The sequence below is a fragment of the Colletes latitarsis genome, chromosome 7 (genome assembly GCF_051014445.1).
Source record: "Colletes latitarsis isolate SP2378_abdomen chromosome 7, iyColLati1, whole genome shotgun sequence".
Taxonomy (NCBI): Eukaryota; Metazoa; Arthropoda; class Insecta; order Hymenoptera; family Colletidae; genus Colletes; species Colletes latitarsis.
In genome coordinates, this window is record NC_135140.1 from 4039524 (window position 1) to 4055405 (window position 15882).

General features: G+C 35.0%; 1 protein-coding gene across 3 annotated transcripts; it reads right to left on the reverse strand.

The window, feature by feature from the left end:
- Positions 1-1532: 1532 nt before the first annotated feature.
- On the reverse strand, positions 1533-6737 carry Dbo (Kelch-like protein diablo). Of its 3 annotated transcripts, none has more exons than XM_076768999.1 (6): positions 6398-6737; positions 4707-5080; positions 4028-4343; positions 3230-3927; positions 2789-3131; positions 1533-2549 (listed from the first exon to the last, which is right to left on the reverse strand). In XM_076768999.1, the coding sequence occupies exons 2-6, from the start codon at positions 5018-5020 to the stop codon at positions 2358-2360; spliced, it is 1863 nt and encodes a 620-aa protein (XP_076625114.1). In that variant the 5' UTR covers positions 5021-5080; positions 6398-6737; the 3' UTR covers positions 1533-2357. The 3 variants fall into 3 exon arrangements, with proteins under 3 accessions (XP_076625114.1, XP_076625112.1, XP_076625113.1); XM_076768997.1 differs by having other exon boundaries at positions 2789-3146; XM_076768998.1 differs by lacking the exon at positions 6398-6737 and adding an exon at positions 6211-6374 and having other exon boundaries at positions 2789-3146.
- Positions 6738-15882: the final 9145 nt, after the last annotated feature.

Sequence of the window (15882 nt, forward strand, 5' to 3'; positions counted from 1 at the left end):
ACGTGATAGGATAAAAGACTCAACTAATATTACCTAACAATTAACTCTGGCAATATTTCATTATTTCGTTTATTTATTTGTCAAAAACATAAGTTTTTCTCCTTATTTGTTTCATTATTCAGTATCTTTAATTTAAGGAAATAAATACTGTGATTTACAGTATTTGTATTTTCATTTATAAATTCATCAATTTAAGAAAAACGTTTTGAGAGCTATTACTGCTCCTTTTAAAATTTGTTTGACAAAATTACTGACATCCTAATTATTGCCAGTTGATCAAATACTGCAGAATCAAAAGCTCAATCACTGTCCTTTTAATCAAAAATCAAAATCATGTATTAACGAAATTCGATGATATTTTTGTGTTGCATGTTTTTATAAATGAAAACGTATTACATACTATTTTCAGTTTCACTTTGTACCACGAATTACGCTTTATTCTATGCATAATTTTGTTCATTTTGATTATCTGCCCTAAAAATGAAAGAAGGCTTACATTTAATTTTTTGTAGGGAATATGGTTTCAATGAAATTAGATAATCAAGACTCTACTATATTTTTTAATAAGTATTAAGTAGAAATTAAAGTTATATTATATATCGTACATTTATCTTTTTCGAAAATATTTTCCATACGAGTTTAAACGAAATTCAAATAAAAATTAAAGAGCTGTGTAGAGTTTAAAATTTTTTTCAGAAGAGTAACATTTTATATTGGAACTACAGTTTTTCAACTATTTGTAAATCAACTTTGAAGTTGAACACTTATTTGAACTTTGTGTAGTGATTACAATAATTTGTACCATTTTAAATCTCTAATTGGTTTACTCGAATTCAAGGTAATTATTTCACTTGCACTATATGGATTTTAGAAATTTACTATATTTCTGAAGAAACAAAAACTTCCTCACAATTTACTGTGAATAAAAACAGACTATTTTTTTTTTTTAACAAGAATCACGGTACGTCGTCGAAAACATACAATTTCTGATAGTGATATTTCATAACAAACTATTAGAGACAATTACTATCGTCAATATGTCCTTACACTAGACACATGTTCTGGTTCCTTCAACAATCTCATACATGTAACACATTTATAGTGATTTGTAAACTTTAAATTCACACTTAGTCCACAAAAACCTTTCCAGTCTTCTTATAACTTTCTATTTAAATAATTACAGAACAATATTTGTTAGTAAAATATTGCTTACATTCCTAGCCGAATTTGCTGTTTCTTATCATTATATTATCACAAACGTTACATTATGAAATTGTTGGATAATGATCCCTATCACCATTTTGTACAATAAAATTACTACTTTGTCGCTTCAAACAGGACACAAATTTACCAAAGTTTACTTTCTGTAATGGTACAAAGATGATAAAAAAAAAAAAAAAAAAAAAAAGAAAAGTAATTAAAGAAACATAATTTTAAGCGCTACATTTAATATGTGATGAATTCATGTTGTAACTTATATGTGTTTTGTCCATTATTTTGAAACAAAAATGTGCTTAGAGCCAAAAGCATCGTTTCATTTATTTTTTACGTAATTTTTGGTTTTAGTTCAGTCTTATTGATAGATACGATACACGTAAAAAGCATACTATCGAAACAGAAACAATCTGATTGGTTAAATTTTTATTATTGTATCAGTGGGTGTGCAAGCAGCCCTCCATAACAAAGTTTAAACTTCAGTACGGACTTTCAAACATTATTTTTTTAAATCACTGAAAAATGGAAGGTGCAAGCATCCCATCGAAATGAATATTGCGTTTTGAAGAGATTTTGCCTTTCTATTTGTTTTTTATATATACATATATTACTAAAATGTTCACGATGTACACGACTGCTTTATCAAAAAATTACAATAATAAAATACTTAACTCTATAACCGCTGCAATTTGCATCGTGTGATGCATAAGAGGACCTATAAATAGGATAAGAAAAATACCTTACAAAATAAGACATTATGGAAATAATTTTAAAATCGTGGCAGTATAAATATTACCGAAGAACATATGTTCCATATAAATAGAAAAATATACATACATTTTTAGTACAAAATAATTGTGTTGCATCTAAATGGAAATAATCAATATTTAAAGTAGACGATAAGCTAAAGAAAGAATGCAAAACTGTTTTATAATGAAATTGACTTTATCTTTAGAAAGGCAAAGTCTTGTAAAATGCATATATTATATAATGCTCATCGATCGGCGGTAGCGTTTTCTAGTATTAGTTATAACAACAGGAACCGATACAGGAGCGGGAGGGGTTACAGGTGTAACAGGAGTTATCGGCGTGAGAGGAGTTAATGGGGTTTCAGCCATTTGGGCTGAAGAGGGGGGCCTGAGCTACCAAATGTAGTTTTCGGTTTGAGGGACCCGCATTACTCCCACACCTCCACCAAGTCTTCTATAATTCATACACCCACACAGTTTCCATTGATTTTGTTCCGAATCGTACACTTCAATAGTTTTCAAATAGGCACCTCCATCGAATCCACCTACGGCGTATAGTAAACCATTCACTACCGCCAATCCCACCTACAATACGAAAGAAAAAAAATCAAACCCTATCTTCGTTATTATTCACAAACTTGCACAGAAAATGGAGAGCATTTACTGGGGACGAAATTGTGAAATTGAACTTTGTTTAGAAAAGTATTTCTACATGTTTTTTTATTCTATTCTGAAGATAATCCTATTCTATAATTTCGCTGAATATTGCAAATGTCGTCGGGTCAAAGGGTTTAAATAAATATAGGAAAGAACGTATAACTTACTCCGCTTCTTCTTGATGTCATAGCAACTATCGGGCTCCAAGAATTTGTATGAGGATTATACCGCTCCGCGCTCGACAGTTCCATACAGTCGTCTCGTCCTCCGACAGCATAAATTAAATTATTAAATACAGCACAGCCTAGATGTTTACGTCTCGTAGACATAGGGGATATTTGAGACCATTTATTTTGCCTTGGATCGTATCTTTCTACCGTGTTCAAAGGCGAGTGTCCATCAGACCCGCCGATGGCATATAAATAACCGCCTAGTACGGCGACAGCCACTCCAAGTCTTCTAGTGTTCATCGGCGATACCTTGGACCATTTATTTTCCTTGGGGTCGTATCTGTACAACACAGTGCTTTGCTTTAATTTATTTATTGCGTAAATCGTATAATAATTAGTGGACGATCGATAAGAACTTCGTGGAAATAATAATTTTACCTTTCAACGTGATTTAAACACTGAACGCCATCCTGACCACCTACAGCATAGAGAAAATCGTCCAACACTGCAACACCTACGCTAGTTCTACAAGATGTAGTAGGTGCCACGTCGCAGGACCACTGATTCGTTTGGGGGTCGTATCGTTCGATGCTATTTAAATAGCTTTGTCCATCGTGACCTCCAACCGCGTACAACAAGTCATTCAACACGGCTACACCAACGCCGCATCTTCTTTTGCTCATCGAAGCGACCATTTTCCAGTCAGCGGTATTAGGATCGAATCTCTCTACACTGGCAATCGCGTCGCCGGAACACCATCCGCCGACGGCAAATAAAACTTCACCGCGTCTAGTAGGTTTTCTAGGACGGGTTCTTGGCCCTTGCATCAATGGTCGTTCTTGCGGTAATAACAAATAATTCTTTGCTTCGTCCACCAAGTCTCGACACGCGTCGTCGGATCGAACCAACAGATCGGATCCTACGGTTCCAACTAAAAATTTTGGACTCAGGAGGGGCAGTCGTACATGCTGTAAAACTTGCGCCAGATGCTGCCTTCTTTCGCTAACATTGTATTTAACCCAACTCATAACTGCGCTAAACACTTGTTCTTCCGTTCGTATGTTCAATTCGTCGGAGGAGATAATATCTACTAATTGGCCAACGGGTAATAATAGAAATTCTTCGCTTTCCATTACCTGTGTGACAGTAAAAACAAACACGGCATTACTCGAAATGTAATTAAAAGATCCGTTAAATAAACCCCGAAAGAGTAAAGTCCTACATCCAGGAACGTACTTCTTGAAAATTATGTTGCGTGAACTTGTCTGCGATTCGTAAAAGTTCACGGCAAGAATGAGTATCCGCAAACGCTCGTATACCCAGACAATTCGAAGGGTCGAGTTGGCGTTTGAGAAACTCGCAACATATATCCTGAATTTCTACTAGCTGGAGAAGGCACGCTGCTGGAAGGAGAGTTTGAACATTTGCTTCCTCGACGATTATATGAGAAGTGTAACAGAAGTCTATTAATAACTCCATTGCCATTTCGTCTATGTCGCGAATCGTAACTTCAGTTTGTCGAGATTCCGCCAACTCCCCAGTAAACATTGCTCTGTAAACATTTACGATGTTAGTAACAAGTTCGTATAAAAGTTGTGTATTATATTGAGAACCAATCGACGAAATACAATGAACGATAAACGCATTGTTTACAACGTTGTTGCCTCTTTAAAAATATCTTGGGTTTGTAAACGTGAAGTGTATATCTTCACGCAAATGTATATTTCTATAGGAAATAGAAACGAATACCCTATTTTTGCAAAAAATCCGTTTTTCTAGAAAACTATGGGCAATGGAGCAGTTCTGCTTCCGGATTCGTATTTAAGATAAGAGGCTCTGCTAACAGAGTGAATATTGCGGAACAGAGAATAGATTTTAATTTGTTGGACAGTGTAATATGTGAAACGCTGTCTACCTGAAGTACGGACTACATGCAGAGAGAATAACACGATGCGCAAATATTTTTCTAGATCCGACGTTGAGCACGACATCGCAGAGTTCGCGATGCCGACGAAGGACGTTGAGTTCTGTGAGCGTAGCACGAGGATGTTTTAGGGACGTATGACTGAGGCGAGCTGGGGAAGGCGCGCGTTCCACGACCATTTCACCCATCCTCTGCGAGGATGGGGCGCCCGCGGTCGCTCTCCCCGAGGCGCCCTTCGACCCCCCTAGCTGGAGGCGCAACGGGGGTGACGCCCAACCCCACACCGAGTCTATCTGCAACACCATTCACCAACCACCACGGTTCTCGAACGTGCCCGCACTAGGCCCCCTAATCTTCTCCAATTTCTGTAATCAAAACAATATTTTTTATCAATTAATACATTTTGTAAGAGCTGTGCATAATTTCTTTGACTTCATCGTACGTTGATTTTATTTAGAAAGTTCTTTTCAGGCATAATAGTAGAATTATAGAAGGCTTTAGACATTAAATAGAATTACTAAATTGTTACTGAATCTGATGGAAAATGAACAATTAGAATGGAATTATTGAACATATTAGACATTGTTTCTTTATAGCAGGGATGACAAACTTCATCCTCCATTAGATGGATTTCCTATCATCAAAATGTTAATATTATTATACTTTACTTTCTTATAGGCCAAGAAGTACTGATGCTACTCCTTCTGCTACAATAAATTAGAATATCTTAAATACAAGTTTATCGGTAGTATAAACATTTTCAATATTTGAATTTTTGTATAGTTATATATTCTGATACTCCCATCGTATTACGAACGATTGGATAAATAGACATAAATTTGCATGAGCTGTAGTATTTGTATTATATACTAACTTGAGGTATTAAATAAATTTTTTTTTAGTTATTGTACATGTTATTTTGAGAGTAATATTTTATAAATGAGAAACCAAATTTATATGTTAGTTAGTTAACAGTTAAATTTGAACAGATTTAATTGTTTTAATTTACTACCAGATATTTAATAACTTGATAGTTAATCGATATTTTAAGCTAAATTATTTAACTAAAACATGAATTTTAGGTAGTTATAAGACAAATGTTTAGTAAGAGCAAACTAATCCTGTGAAAAACTAAAGGTATGATTTAAGTTTTGTCAATGAAATATTTTCTGGTCAATTCTTGTTTCATTTTAAAACTGTAATTACATAGAGTTTCAAAGAATCAATCAAATCAAATGTTCCTAACCACTTTTTATGAAACACATAAAGTAACAAGATTATAGTTAATATTTTTTCTTCAATAATAACCGATTAGAAACAGCTATGTAGTATTGTAACCAATCAAGTCAAATACTAAAGAAACCTGTTATTAGTTCCATGTATTATTTAAGGTATATCCACTAACATGAAACTGTTATACAGAGAACTTTGTCTACTGTAAAAATATTTTGAAAATGTATACAAACCAAATTTAAAGTGTAAAAGTTATACAAACCGTATTGACATAAAAGTGATGCAAGATTGTGACATAGAGGTATACTTATATGATGGTAGTATTTAAAAGCTCTGTTTTAACAGTCCGTCGTGTCCCATTCAGTTTTACATTTTATTGAAGGCATTTTGAAAGAACTAGAGAATTCATAACTGCCAGAAAATGTAGTGCAAACATCGTTGACACTTACTGTATGATGAATATGTGGATTTACGGCGTAGGATGAACAAAAGCGATCGAATTTTTATACAGTGTGGGTAGTTTATCAACCAGCAAGTAATAAACAAAGATCTATTATGCGTTCTTAGTTTCGTTTTTCCCAATACGGTTAATATTACAGCATGCTGTCACATGCCGAATAATGTTGTGCTTAAGAACTAAGCCACGTTTAAAATGCAATATATTCGGTTTTCGTAGAATATATCACGAGGGTACTTTCATTTTGATATTTTTTTCTGATACGCGATACACCAAATCCGGAATTGTTCGTTTCCGAACCAAATCCCCAGGGCTACGCTCGCGTTGTGCCAATTGTGTCACTCCACCTTTCCTTTTCGTTCATATCCACTAGATGGGGCCACTATTCGCTCGAGACAATAATTGTGTTTGTTTTTATCAACCGTAGACGAGAATTTTGCATTGATTTTCTTTGTCGAACATTTCGATACTTTCTTTATTGGTATTGTCATAGACGTGGTACGTGGGTAGATCTTTATAGAGTTATGAATAGAAAGAAATTCTTCGATCGATAATCGAGTAGAAATGTTCGTCGTTTCACGTACGCACTCTATGCGTAAGAAATCCAATTTTACGAATCATAATTACACGTAATCATCGAAGTGAATACACAATGTTAACAAATTTAAGAATCTTGTCATCTGCTACTAGAAATCGACAAAAGTGTGAGTTATATTTAATTTATACATTATATCGTCATCCATCGATATGATTCTAAAGTCAAGGTGTGTTTACGTTGTTCAAGTACGTAGGCCTAGTATCTTCGTTCTTGTTTTTCTGTTATCGCGGTTTATACCCGAGGCATCCCTATTTCTGTTTCGAAATACAAGCTTCGCGAGACATCGAAGCTTCCCCCCCATCCCCCCCGTTCCTAATTCGCGAACGTTAGTGGGTACAGCGAGGGGTCGTCATTCGTACTCTGAAAATTAACGTGGCAAGACGTGTCGAGACGTGTTGGCATTTCGCGGCCAACGAGGTGCGTATTTCTAACCTGTTGATCTTTCCTCCCTATTACTACTTGCGTTTTAATTACGATCTCTTGCAATACAGTTTGGATTTAATCATTACTTAATTGTAATAATTGTCAATGTACTTTAATGCATTTCTATTTTGTTTCTGTTACAGTCTCTTCGTGAGACATCGGAGTTCCCTCCAAATTCAGCGAGGGGGCGTCATTTGTGTTGTAAGAACTGAAGCGGTTAGACGTGTTAAGACATGTCAAGACGTGTCGATGTTTCGCGATCAACGAGGTATATACGTACATATTTCTAACCTGTTGATATTTTATCACTATTACTAGTCGCGTTTACTTTCCATCGGTGCTTTCGACTACTATTAATATATTTATGATCATAAACTCAATCAACATCGTGACAAATATTTAATCGGTGTCGCATTTTTTCTCCGACATTCGATCGGTGTTAATTAGTAACATGTCTATCTGAATTCAATTACGATCTCTTGCAATACAGTTTGGATTTAATCATTACTTAATTGTAATAATTGTCAATGTACTTTAATGCATTTTTATTTTGTTTCTGTTACAGTCTCTTCGCGAGACATCGGAGTTCCCTCCAAATTCAGCAAGGGGGCGTCATTTGTGCTGTAAGAACCGAAACAGTAAGACGTGTTAAGACATGTTCAGACATGTCAAGACGTGTCGATGTTTCGCGACTAATAAGGTACACACGTATTTCTAACCATTTGATATTACCTTATTATTACTATTCGCATTTGCTCTCTAACGGTGCTTTCGTTTAGAATTATTACATTTCTACTACAAATTGAGTCGGAATTTTAACGAAAATTGAATCGTATTTCGCACGTTTTTTTTTATAACTAACCGGTCGGTTTATTATATCTCTCCAAACGAAATTATGTATCTTGTATATTAATTATTGTTTAATTATGATTAGATGTATTTACTGTAATGCATTTGATTTTAATTCGTATTTTATGTATGTAGCAGTTTTTGATTGGAATTCAAACACGTTTTTTATGAATATCATAAGTGAAAGCCTCAAAACCATTTCAAAAATAAAATTAAATTAAAAATTGTAATTAATCAAAACATTCCATGAAATAGTAAGAAACAAAAGCAACATTTTATCATACGTTTTCTTTTAACATAAGTCCTTGTTAAAGGCAGACACGAATTCAAGAGATAATTGAAAAATAGAAACAGAAAATGATCGTAGAAAATGTTTCATTTAGAACCATTGTACTTAAGGTAGTACAAAAATTGTTAAAAGAATAGAAGAGTATAAATAGCAAACAATTCAAGGGAATATCATATGCGAATCCTCTTCAGTCGATGCATTATCTACCTAAGGGGGGAGGAAGCATCTATAGTAAAGAAACACACATGTGTAAATTGAACAAAATCAATTTTTCGTCAACCGATATTCAAAAATAAACGAGTAAATCTTGCATCGGTAAAATGAGAGGGAGAGGGAAATTTAAATAGCTCTTACCACTGGTCAGCAAGTGGTCACCATTGGTCTAGTGGTCAGCAGTAGTCAGCAGTGGCCAGTAGTGGTCAGTAGAGGTCTCCCTTAGTCCCTTCTGGTCAGTAAAGGGTGATCTTTGAACAAGTAGGTAATAAGTAAATCTTGCATCGGTAAAATGAGAGGGAGGGGGAAATTTAAATAGCTCTTACCACTGGTCAGCAAGTGGTCACCATTGGTCATCAATTGCTCATTATTGGTCTAGTGGTCAGCAGTGGTCAGCAGTGGTCAGTAGTGGCCAGTAGAGGTCCCCCTTGGTCCCCTCTGGTTAGCAAAGGGTGTTCTTTGAACAAGTAGATAGTGGGGAAGTCCTTCTACCTCGGAGTCCGGCAGCAGAATAAAAAATTTCAGTCACAGCAGTCTCACATACACCTCCTCTAAGATGACGGAAGAGTGGGGAGAGTTGCGTGAGCCATCTTAACTGCCCGTTTGATGTCCCGACAAATTATTTCGCGAAAAATTAATATTTACGCGAGCTGATAGGCCCTTTCATTATTCATATCTTACATATTGTCAATAATTGTTTAAATTATCGCATTGTAATGTTAAACAATGCTAAGTTGTATTCATAATTGTTTAATCCTCACGTGTTTAATTCTGTTTTCAAAAATCACATTGAATGTTTATTAATTCATTTATTATATAATGCCATGCGAACGATTAATAATAATACAAATTACTTTACTAGCAATGTTTTTATTGAACAATTAATAAGAACTAGTAATGTTTAATTGAATAATTCTATCGCATATCAATGTGGTTACAACGGGATTGAACAATTTTTATTCTCGAAAGTACTAATTGTTACTATATCAAATTCTTGAGATAATTAATTTTTATCGTCGTGAAAGAACGTTTTAATAATAGAACGGGATACTCTTTTAAGGATGTAGTATTTTGTGTTTGTGACTGTTCGGTTTCTAAAAATATATCAAGTCCCATTTTCTTAAAGATTATTCAATCATAAACGGGACAAGTGGCACGAGCCTTTCGTTCGGCGGATCACCTTATTAAAATTACAAGGGCTGCTTCGTACTTGTAGCAAAATCTAGGTCGCGCGTAATAAGGCGTAACCGATTTTTATTAGCACCTGCCATCCAAACTCACGACGAACCGTTTAATCGTCTTATCGCATTGCACGTTAATATTTCTGCAGCTTGCAAAGGAATCGCGTTCACGAAAGGTTAATTATTTTTAGAGACCTGGTCCCATTTTACGGAACCACAGTTTTCAAACGAAAGCAGTTTCCTTGCGTTTACAATTCTTCTACGCAAACAGTAATCCGGGAAATTGTATTTCTATATTCCAATTTTATCAATCACCTGTGAATTTGTTTCACTTTTGTGCACTGGCTCATCTAAAAACTGCAATTTAATTCCTTTTTTAAACGGAACTCTATGTATAATTTCAATTCCACTATTCGATGCAGTTTTTCAATCTCTACAAAAGAGTACTAAGGAATTTATGCGATAAATCTAATAGTTCGAGAGAGAGTTAACACACCATTTCAAAGATTACATCTCCAAATTTTAGTCGAAGAAATTCACAAGAGAATAAAAACAAAATATAAGCGTCATGGATTATACCAAAATGAACAATTAAAAATGTTCGTTTTTATGAATGTGTCGGCTAGGTTTAAAAACAATCGTTCAAGTTAATTAATATTTTTTCATTAATTTCGTTCGAATCGTTCCCTGGTATTTTCCACAAGTCCTTTTTTTGATTTCAAACGCGTTTCTCTTTGCTTTCTCGTATTTATTTCGAATTTATGCGAGGGTTATAAAATTCAGTAAAATCCAGTAAAGTAGAAACTTTTTTGGGACACCGTATCTGCTGCTTAATTTGCATTTCCCAAGACGGACGAGCTACAATGTCTGAGTGTAGTGTATGCGCGTAAGAACATCGACATGGTCGATACACGTGTACGGATTATTGCGGTCTATCAGTTTGCGCCACTAACTCTGGCTGGTTTTTGCATCGGCGCGATCTTTATCGACGCTGCTCGAATAAGTCGTCAGTGTAATTTTAAATTCGCGATGCGTTGGAGCGTTATTAAAGTGGCTTAAGAGGTATCGCCGGTGTTACAGCCGTTTTTGGATTTAAACGCGGTGCCTCGAGGTGCATTTAACTAAGATTACAGAAACCTGAACCGGTTGCAGCTTTCCGGGACCCAGACCCCGGAATACTTCCTCCTCTCGCACCCTATTCTTTTCCATCCCTTTTGCCTTTTTAATCTTTTTCACGCCCCCATCTTCCCATAATTTTCCTTTTTCATACGAATTTTTCCAAACTAATTCCGTAAATCCTCAATAAATTAGATCGCTTTACTAGCATGCCCAGGACGAAACGCATTTCTTTCCTCTTTCGTTAGATTCCTAATTTCATTAGGAGTTCCAAACATTTTCCATAAACATACAGTATGAAACTGAAAAGGATATTATTCTTTATACAGGGTGTTCGGCCACACTTGGGAAAAATTTGAATGGAAAATTTTAGAGGCCGAAATAAGACGAAAATCAAGAATATCAAGAGGTTATTAAACAATTAAACTTGTTATTAAACAGTTAAGAGGTTATTAAACAATTAAACTAAAAAATTTCAAATCATTCTGAAAAAATTATCTTTGGTTGCGGGGCTCAATTATAATCATTTTTGGTGAATATACATACCCCCGAAATTCTACGCACTTTCAAGAAAAAAATTCATTACCGAAAATCTAATGTGAGGCCAGAAATGTTTCTCTGAAATTTCATGCGAATCTTTAAAATGTCATAACTCCTGAACGGATTAGGCGATTTTAATGTTTCAAACGGCAAACAACTAGTATTTAGGTGAAGAATATGTAGAAATTGTAAGACTATTCGAAAAATTGTTTTTTAACCCCGCAAAATGAGAAAAACCCTATAAAAATGGTCCAATTTTCAAACGACCATAACTCCTACGATAGTGAATATATTTCAATGAAATTTTTTTCTGAAGTAGGGTTCATGGGTACCTACAAATAAGTATTAGAAAAATTTTTTGTAGGCTCGTCAAACAAAATTGCTAAATATGTAAAACGAATTTTTAAGAAAAATCGACAAGGGGTAGCTGCCTAAATTTTTCGTCGAAAAAAAAAATTTCAAATCATTTTGGAAAAATTATTTTCGGTTGCGGGGGTCAATTACAATCATTTTTGGTGAATAGACATACCCTCGAAATCCTACCTACTTTCAAGAAAAAAATTCGAGAAGGTGTGAAACTTTTCGATAAAATTAAAACATTTCAAATCGTTCTAAAAAAATTATATTTAGCTGGGAGGGTCAATTGCAATCATTTCTGGTCAAGACATACCTTCGAAATCCTACGCACTTTCGAGAAAAAAATTCGAGTATGTGTCTAAATTTTTCGACGAAATTAAAAAGTTTCAAATCGTTCTAAAAAAATTATTTTTGGTTGCAGGAGTCAATTACAATCATTTTTGGTCAATAGACGTACCCTCGAAATCCCAACCATTTTCAAGAAAAAAATTCCTTACCGAAAATGTAATTTCAGGCCAGAAATATTACTCCAAAATTTCGTGCGTATCTTTAAAACACCATAATTTCTGAATGGATTGAAGGATTTTAATATTTAAAAAGGCAAATAACGCGTATTTTAGTGAAAAATATGTAGAAATTACAAAAATATTAGAAAAGTTGATCCTTGACACCGCAAAATGAGATAAATCCCATAAATATGGTCCAATTTTGAAACGGTCATAACTCCTACAACAGTGAAAATATTTCAGTGAAACTTTTTTCTGAAGTAGAGCTCACGAGTACCTACAAAAAAGTATTAGACAACATTTCCGTACAGCTTCAAACAAAGTTATTAAAAATGGAAAACTAATTTTTAAGACAAATCGACAAAGGGAGTAGGTGCCTAAATTTTTCGACGAAAAAAAAATTTCAAATCATTCTGAAAAAATTTTTATCAGTTGCGGTGGTCAGTTACAAACATTTTTGGTGAATAGATATACCCCGGAATTCCTATGCACTTTCAAGAAAAAAATTTTCGAAAAAGATTTTTCGAAAAAATCAAAAATTTCAAATCGTTCTGGAAAAATTATTTTTGGTTGCGGGGGTCAATTATAATCATTTTTGGTGAATAGACATACCCCCGAAATCTTGCGCATTTTCGAGAAAAAAATTCAATACGGGCGGAACTTTAAACGTTAATAACTTTTTAATGAAGCCTCCATCAACAAATTGGTATTCTTGATTTTCGTCTTATTTTAACCTCCAGAATTCCCCATTAAAATTTTTCTCAGGAGTGGCCGAACACCCTGTATACATATGTACTTGTTAGTACTTGTTAGTTTGGAAAGGAAACCATTTTGACTGGTAGTGAGGCTTCAGGTGGGTTCGATTAGATGATCAATGAGAAATAAAATGGATCAAATACCATTGGAGTGGACTTATTGGTTTGTTTCGATGGCGCGTTGCAATCGCCACGGAACGACGAGCAAGATATCGAATCGGGAACGATTCCATAACGAAACGCGATGTCTGTTAAGGATTATGGAAACGGCGCGTCCGCGTCGCGTCGGGCCCGGTTAAATCGATCCGAGTAGCACGTGCTCGGCCATAAGCGGGCGCAAATAAGCGGGCATAAAAATAAATGTCATGCCGAAGCAAGTCGCCACTCTCCCTTTTTCTCCGTTCCTTGGTCGGGACCTGTTGCTCGTTTCCTCCGGCATCGTTGCTCCTTCTGCCGACTCGTGAGACGCGTAAATAACGAGGGACAGCTGTAGACACACGCGCGCCCATACACCGACGTATTTACGCGCCTCGATACACGATTATTCAAACACCTCGATCAAACTGAAATCAAAAAGTGCGTTTCGCCGGGGGGAACGTGACGTTCCATAGAGACCGAATTTCGAGACGCGTACGTAGTCAGATCTTGTCGTACAGAGAAAAATTACGTGTTTCGAAAACGATTAGAGACCGACACGAATGTCGTAACAAACTGGATTTAATTTTATTCATTTTTCCAGCATCGATCTAAAAAAAAAAAACAGATAATTGTTTTTGTAAATGGATCAAATGGATAATTTTGATTACGCTATTCGGTGCAGTTTTTTGATCACTACCAAAGAGTATCTAGATTTTTATGCCCTATATCCAACAGTTTATGAGTTATTGCACTTTAAAGTATACTAAATTATTTCACTTTAAATTGCCATAACTCTTTAACTATTAGGTTTATGGCATAAGTACCATAATACTATTTTGTAGGGCTTAAAAAACTAGATGGAATAGTGCTATCGTAGTCATAGAGTTTCATTTTAAGAAAGAATGCAGTTGCATCGGTGCATCTAAAAAATGCAATTGCACTTTAAAAAAAAATCGAATTTTATAATTTTGAATAGGCTATTCGGTGTAGTTTTTTAATCACTACAAAAGAGTATCAAGACACTCATGTCCTATGCCTAATAATTTATGAGTTACAGCACCTTAAAGTATACTAAATTATTTCACTTTAAATTGCCGTAACTCTTGAATCATTAGGTTTATGGTATAAGTACCTCAGTACTATTTTATAGGGCTTAAAAAATTAGATGGAATAGTGCTATCGTAGTCATAGAGTTTCATTTTAAGAAAGAATGCAGTTGCATCGGTGCATCTAAGAAATGCAATTGCACTTTTAACAAAAATAGAGTTTTATAAATTTGAGTACGCTATTCGATGCAACTTTTTAATCTCCACGAAAAAGTATGGAGGTACTCATGTCCTAAATCTAAGAGTTCCAAAGCTATACCTCTTTAAAGTTTACTAAATTATTTTGATATACTTTACACTTGAAAACGGTATGATTTGTTAACTATTCAATTTAGGGCATAATTGTGTCCATATCTTTTTGTAGGGATTAAAAAATTGCATCGAATAGCGTAATCAGAATTATAAATTTCCGTTTTTTATCTATACTAAATTAAGTTTACTGCATCCTTAGACTGCTTTGTTACTTTTGCAAGTATTACTCGATTCATCTCAAAGTTTGTATAGAAGATCTCTTGTACTTGGTAGTAGTTATAATATTACTATCAGAACTTAAATTTAACACGTATATTCTTATTAACGAACATTGGAATACTTTGGTGTGCGAGTGTATTTATAAAAGAGCACATACGACGCGTGTTAAACCGGATCGGTTAAGCCGCGGGAATTATTTATTGTTGTGCACTTGGCCCAGTTTAAGCCACGCACGTCCTGCTCGCTGCACACATCGGGGTTGCGCCGTTAATTTTTACACCGTATCTTTCATATTTCCGCCATACTTCGCGATTCAGACGACACGGAATATATTTTAACAACCTCCAAACGGAATTTCGGATCCAGAATTGTCGAGGATGCCTCTCATAAATTGCCCGTTTAAAAAATAAGTCGAGTCGTGTCGTATTACGTTTGAAATTCCACGGAAATTCGTTGTACGAATACTACATTTACTATAAACGTTCATAAGTGCCTTCAAGACAGTACAGTCGGGGAATATTCGATTTAATGCTGTTGGTTGGTGGAATAATAATTGAAGAAATCACAGTTTTATATTCACAAGAATTCATATAGAAAGTAAGACGTATTCGTTTTAGCTGCCAATACCAGATGAGAGGTTGACTACGTGCACAGCACTTGTACAAAACCTAAACGGCAGCAATACACAGAAATATAGACAAACAATGTCTATCGTATAGTAACATAGGTGTTGCGATTATCCCTATACTGGAATTTCCGTATTCCAACAATTGCGTACGATATCAATTTCACTTGTTCCTACTCGTATCGTTCATGTCTTAACTTTTTGCTTAGGTGCCAAGTTATCGATAAATTATCGATATCTTATCGTATATAACGTCTCGCAGAACCTTTTGCTACGTTATTGTGATCGTCGTTCTATTTAACTATCAAGC

What these genes read in the sequence shown, in the direction of transcription:
- Dbo (XM_076768997.1), bottom strand. Translation starts at nt 5,020, where the DNA reads ATGGTGTTGCAGATAGACTCGGTGTGGGGTTGGGCGTCACCCCCGTTG. An exon ending in GCATGTAGTCCGTACTTCAG is followed by an intron (nt 4,344 to 4,706) that starts GTAGACAGCGTT and finishes AAATGTTTACAG; the next exon opens with AGCAATGTTTACTGGGGAGT. An exon ending in TGACATCAAGAAGAAGCGGA is followed by an intron (nt 2,550 to 2,788) that starts GTAAGTTATACG and finishes TTCGTATTGTAG; the next exon opens with GTGGGATTGGCGGTAGTGAA.